At 50.9% G+C, this 6,199-nt stretch overlaps 2 protein-coding genes across 2 annotated transcripts; both read left to right on the plus strand.

Annotated features, from left to right (window-relative positions):
• The first annotated feature begins 489 nt into the window (after positions 1-489).
• Positions 490-1,410, plus strand: LOC148590779 (olfactory receptor 14A16-like). The gene has a single exon (XM_088538573.1). It carries the CDS (start codon positions 490-492, stop codon positions 1,408-1,410), a length of 921 nt encoding a protein of 306 aa, XP_088394699.1.
• Positions 1,411-5,330: 3,920 nt separating this feature from the next.
• Positions 5,331-5,945, plus strand: LOC148590780 (olfactory receptor 14C36-like). The gene has a single exon (XM_088538574.1). The coding sequence runs from the start codon at positions 5,331-5,333 to the stop codon at positions 5,943-5,945; it is 615 nt and encodes a 204-aa protein (XP_088394700.1).
• Positions 5,946-6,199: the final 254 nt, after the last annotated feature.

A 6,199-nucleotide genomic window follows, 5' to 3' on the forward strand; every position in this document is an offset into this window, starting at 1 on the left:
AGCTCGTCACCTCTGTCCCTAGTTCCCACTGCTGTACAGCAGGGCAGACTCCCTGGAGTCCAGGGGCTGAGGTCCCTGCTCCTCACAGCACACTCAGCCAGTGCAAAGTTCAAGCAAAGGAACTGCACTAAGAGCCTCTTGAAAATGACATTGGTAATTTGGGGGTGTTTGAAAACTGAATGAATTCAGAGGGTTTTTTTTTTTTTTTTGCAGTTGTTTTGTTTTTTTCGTTCTCCTTAAAAAACTCATCCAGTGCAAAGCAGAACTCATGTACTGAAAAAAAGAGATCCTTTCAATAGACAGGCAGTATTTGACTATGTGGGGGGAGAGTGTATGAAAACTGAATAACTTGGGAGTTCTTTTTTTTTTCCTGTTTTTGTTTTTTTGTTTGTTTGATTGTTTGTTTGTTTGTTTTTGTCTTGAAGAGTAATTCTACCTTCTCACTAACTTCTCTTCTTTGGACAGTTCCTAATGACACGAGGGAGGCAAATGTTGAATAGCAGCTCTTTTACCAACTTCCTCCTCCTGCCATTCGCAGACACACGGGAGCTGCAGCTCTTGCACTTCTCGCTCTTCCTGGCCATCTACCTGGCTGCCCTCCTGGCCAATGGCCTCATCATCACAGCTGTAGCCTGCGACCACCACCTCCACACCCCCATGTACTTCTTCCTCCTCAACCTCTCCCTCCTCGACCTTGGCTTCATCTCCACCACTGTCCCCAAAGCCATGGCCAATTCTCTGTTGAACACCAGGGCCACTTCTTACTCTGGATGTGCTGTACAGGTCTTCCTGGTTTTTTTCATAGGAGGAGGAGAGTTTTCTCTCCTCACAGTCATGGCCTATGACCGCTACATTGCCATCTGCAGACCCCTGCACTACGGGACCCTCATGGACAGCAGAGCTTGTGTCAGAATGGCAGCAGCTGCCTGGAGCAGTGCTTTTCTGAATGCTCTCCTGCACACTGCGAACACATTTTCAATCCCTCTTTGCCAAGGCAATGTGGTGGAGCAGTTCTTCTGTGAGATCCCGCAGATCCTCAAGCTCTCCTGCTCAGATTTCTACCTCAGGGAAATTGGACTTCTTGTGGTTAGTGGCTGTTTAGTCTTTGGGTGTTTCGTTTTCATTGTGGTGTCCTACGTGCAGATCTTCGCTGCTGTGCTGAGGATCCCATCAGAGCAGGGCCAGCACAAAGCCTTTTCCATGTGCCTCCCGCACCTGGCCGTGGTCTCCCTGTTTCTCAGCACAGGTGCATTTGCCTACCTGAAGCCCCCCTCCATCTCCTCGCCATTTCTGGATCTTGTGCTGGCCGTTCTGTACTTGGTGGTGCCTCCAGCAGTGAACCCCCTCATCTACAGCATGAGGAACAAGGAGATCAAGGATGCGCTGAGGAAGCTCATTCGGTTCTACTAGTTCCTCAGAAATAAGCTGCTGCTGCCCATCTGTCTGCCCTTTCGTGTCAGTCTTGGCTTTGCTCTGATTAAAGGGGATTTCCTCACTGTGTTGCTTGAATGTTGCTCTCTCCTTCCAAAGGTGCATTTGTAGTTACTCAAGGGCTTTCACTCTTCAAGACCCTGTTGCTTTCCAGGGCTCTCCATGGACTCTGTGCAATGTCCTCATAGGTGACAAGTTAGGCAATTAGGCCTGGATCCAGTTCTCACTTGTGGGTGTTCAGTGCTCCTGCAGGTGATGAAAGGTCAAGCGGTATCCCCCAAAAGACAGGACTGGAGACAGATATAGATCCCCCAGGCAACCACAGGGCATCTCCAAGAGGACCATGTGCCTTAGGGTGGGCTGTGAATCCAGCTTTAAAAACTCAGGTGGAGTCATCCAAATATAAAGGGCAAAGCCAGTGAATGTCCAGGCTAGTGATAGCTCTGTGGTCCCACAAGTGGAAGAGAGGGCCCTGCAGGCACATTGAAGGGTGCCTGCAGAGTCATTCCTGTCACCTTCAATGTCATGGGCTGGGTCTTGGGACAGATTGAAACACATCCTGAGCCATTTGAAAAGCCCAGTGATTGCTCAGCTCTTTGTCCAAGGCCACAGACCCCCTTGGAAGGGTTATCAGGTGCAGTGGTGCCTGTCCAACTGTGTCTGCTACCCACTGCAAGCACCATGGGCAGTGTGGGGTCACTTTTGGACCCTGTAGGCGAACAGTCAAGTGCTCTGCAGAGCAGCAGCAGCCACCTGGGGCCCTGCTGCTGGGCAGACCAGCACCAATGTCCCCACCTGCAGAAAGACTCTTGGCAGAGCAAGGATACATCTGGAGAAGAGGAAAGCAGCAGTTGTGCTGTCAAGGAGGAATAAACAAGAATGAGAAATCTTCTTCTAGGTAGATCACCTAAGGGCAGGCTGCTGTGTCCCCGCCAGAGGAGCCCCGCATAAGGGACTCTTGTGCTGTGCTAGAGACAGGGGCTGGCATGGAGGGCTGTGGGCAGTCAGACACTCCAGTCCCTTAATCATCTTCATCGCTCTACGCTGGACCCTCCCTAGGATTTCCACATCCCTCTTGTACCGGGGAGCCCAGAACTGCACCCAATACTCCAGGTACGGCCTCACCAGAGCTGAGGAGAGCGGCAGGATCACCTCCCTCAACCTGCTGTCAACACTCCTCCTGATGCAGCCAGGAGCCCATTGGCCTTCTTGGCCACGAGGGCACGTTGCTGCCTCATTGTTAACTTGTCAACCAGGACTCCCAAATCCTTCTCCGCGGAGCCACTTTCCAGCAGGTCAACCCCTAATCTGTCCTGGTGCCTGGGCTTATTCCTCCTCAGGTGCAGGACCCGGCATTTGTTCTTGTTGAATTTCAGGAGGTTCTTCTCTGCCCAATACTCCAACCTCTCCAGGTCCCTCTGAATGGCAACACAGTCCTCTGGAGTGTCGACCACTCCTCCCAGTTTGGTATCATCTGCAAACTTGCTGAGGGTGCCCTCTGTCCCCTCGTCCAAGTCATTGATGAACAAGTTGAACAGCACTGGGCACAGTACGGACCCCTGGGGGACACCACTGGCCTCAGGCCTCCAACTAGACTTGGCCCCATTTATCACAACCCTCTGAGCTCTGCCATTCAGCCAGCCCTCAATTCACCCCATTGTCCACTCATCCAGCCTGCACTTCCTGAGCTGCCCTATGAGGATGTAACAGGAGACTGTGTCAATCTATGTGAGGAAAGGAGCTTCCTTCATGAAAGGAAGAGGTGAGGTGGGTGAGGAAGAAGCACAGAGGAGGGAAAGGGGAAGAGCTAAAGGAAGAGGTGGAGGGGGAGAGGAAGAAGCACAAAAGGGAAAAAGGGGTCAAGGCAAAAGGAGATGGGAGGTGGGTGAGGTATATGCAGAGGTGGGAAAGGCGCAGAGGAAAGGGGAGAGGTGGAGGGGGTGAGGGAGAAGCACAGAAAGGGGCTAGGGTGAGAGTTAAAGGAAGAGGTGGAGCGGGAGAGGAAGAAGCAAGGAGGAGGCAATGGGGGACAGTTAAAGGAAGAGGTGGAGCAGGTGAGGAAAAAGCACAGAGAAGGGTAAAGGGGAGAGGAAAAGGGAGAGGTGGAGCAGGCAAGGAAGAAGCCAGCAAGAGGGTTAATAAAATAAAACTAAACTAAAACTATCCCCAACCCAACCCTAATCCTAACCACAACCCTAAACCTAAACCCTGGTCTTAACCCAAACCCTAACCATAACGCTGACCCTAAACATTAATATAGTCCTAAACTTCTAAGCCTGACCCTAAAGTACAAATAAGCAGTACACACCAGCACAGCACAGCAGAAGCCAGCTCACACCCATGCACAGCAGTACACACAGGCAAAAACCAGTGCACACCAGCACGCACAGTACACACCAGTAGCGACCAGCACACACCGGTACACATCACCGCAAACCCGTGAACTCCAGCAGACACCAGTACAGACCAATGAATACCAGTGCACGCCAGCACACACCAGCACAGACTGGGGCACACCAGTGAACACCTGCACACCACAGCACACACCAAGACACACCAGTGCACACCGGTACAGAGCAGTAGACTCCAGCACACCAGTGTGTATACACCGTGCTGATGTGTACCGGTCTGTATCTGTGTGCACTGCTGTGTGCTGCAGTGCACTGCTGTGTGCTGGTGTGTATTAGCGAGCACTGGTATTTCTGCTGTATGCTGGTGTGTACTGGTCTCTGCTGCTGTGTGCTGTTGTGCACGGGTGTGTAGCTGTCTGCACAGCTGTTTATTGGTGTGCACGCTGGAGTACACTGGTCTTTTCTGGTGTGTGCTGGTGCGTAATGGTGTCCACTGCTGTGTAATGATCTATACCGGTGTGTACTGTTGTGCACTGATGTGCACTCCTCTATACTGGTGTGTAGGGCTATGTGCTGGCATCTGCTTATGTGTAGTGCTGTGTGGTGCTATGTATACATGTGCACTGGTGTCTACTGGCCTGTAGTGGTGTATAATGGAGTGTGCTGATGTGCACTCGTGTGTACTGGTGAGCAAGGATGTGTACTGATATGCAGTGATGTGTGCTGGTGTGTAATGCTGTGTGCTGGTGTGCACTGGAGTGTAATGGTGTGTGCTGGTATGTAATTGTCCGCACTGGTGCGAGATGGTCTGTACTGATGCGCACTGCTTTGTGCTGGCCAGTATGTGGGGTGGGGTATTGAGCTGCCAGAGGGACCTGCTGCACACGCAGTACGTGGGGAGCGCTGGTGTGTGCTGGTGTACACACGTGTATGGATGTATAGTGGTTTGCACTAGTATGTAGTGGTGTGCAGTTTTGTGTGCTGGTGTGTACTGCTATGTATTGGTGTGAGCTAGTGTGAGCAGGTGTTCACTGCTCTACTACTATGTAATTGTCTGTCCTGGTGTGCTGTGTTGTTCAGTGGTGTGTACTGCTTTGTACTAGTGTGCATTCGTGCGTACTGGTGTGTGCTGTTGTCTACTGGTGTTCACTGGTGTGAACTGATGTGTAACGGCATGTACCGGTCTGTACTGTTGTGTAGTGGTGTATTCTGGTGTGCACTGCTGAGCACCGGTGTGTACTGGTGTCTAATGGTCTTTACCAGTATGCAGTGGTGTTCACTGCTGTGCTCTGGTGTGTGCTGGTGTGTACTGGTATGTATTAGTGTTCACTGGTGTCTAACGGCCTTAATTGGTGCGTGCTGGTGTGTACAGGTGTGTTCTTCCTCCTCAACCTCTCCCTCCTCGACCTTGGCTCCATCTCCACCACTGTTTCCAAATCCTTGCACAATTCTCTGTGGAACATGAGGGCCATTTCATACTTGGAATGTGCAACACAAGCCTTTTCTTCCTTTTTTTTCGTATCAGCGGAGTATTATCTCCTCACAGTCATGGCCTATGACCGCTACATTGCCATCTGCAGACCCCTGCACTATGGGACCCTCCTGGACAGCAGAGCTTGTGTCAAAATGGCAGCGGCTGCCTGGGGCAGTGGCTTTCTCAATGCTCTCCTGCAAACTGGGAACGCATTTTCCCTACCCTGCTGCAAAGGCAATGTGGTGGAGCAGTTCTTCTGTGAGATCCCGCACACCCTCAAGCTCTCCTGCTCACACTCCTACCTCAATGAAGTCAGGTTTCTTGTTGTTAGTGCCTGTTTATCCTTTGGGTGTTTCACATTCATTGTGGTGTCCTATGTGCAGATCTTCAGAGCTGTGCTGAGGATCCCCTCAGAGCAGGGCCGGCACAAAGCCTTTTCCACGTGCCTCCCACACCTGGCCATGGTCTCCCTGTTTCTCAGCACTGGTCTGTTTGCCTGCTTGAAGCCCCCCTCCATCTCCTCGCCATTTCTGGATCTTGTGCTGGCCGTTCTGTACTCGGTGGTGCCTCCAGCAGTGAACCCCCTCATCTACAGCATGAGGAATAAGGAGCTCAAGGATGCCATTAGGAAAGTGATTCCACGGACCTTTTTAAGCAGTGGTAATTTTTCCACATCTCTCCACAAATGACTCTTTCTGTATCCTGTAACTGGATTGAGCATTGTTTCTTCATGTTATTTTTATTATGACTTTTACTAGTGATAATAATTGTTATCGTGTTGCTACACAACTAGTTATATTCATTCCCCTTTTTATGGTGTCTGCTCTGTCTCACCTGTTACCCTAAATTGTGTTGAATGCTGGAAGGACTGGCTCCCTAACAGTATCTCTGCAATAAAGTAATTTCTATCAGTACAGTGTGTGAAAGCTGGGCTTTTCTTCCA

This window comes from Tinamus guttatus, unplaced genomic scaffold (assembly GCF_059628265.1).
Source record: "Tinamus guttatus ecotype Peru unplaced genomic scaffold, ASM5962826v1 Tinamus_guttatus_pri_ptg001089l, whole genome shotgun sequence".
Taxonomy (NCBI): domain Eukaryota; kingdom Metazoa; phylum Chordata; class Aves; order Tinamiformes; family Tinamidae; genus Tinamus; species Tinamus guttatus.

Excerpts from the sequence above, each read along its gene's own strand:
- LOC148590779 (XM_088538573.1), top strand. The coding sequence starts at position 490 with ATGTTGAATAGCAGCTCTTTTACCAACTTCCTCCTCCTGCCATTCGCA.
- LOC148590780 (XM_088538574.1), top strand. The coding sequence starts at position 5,331 with ATGGCCTATGACCGCTACATTGCCATCTGCAGACCCCTGCACTATGGG.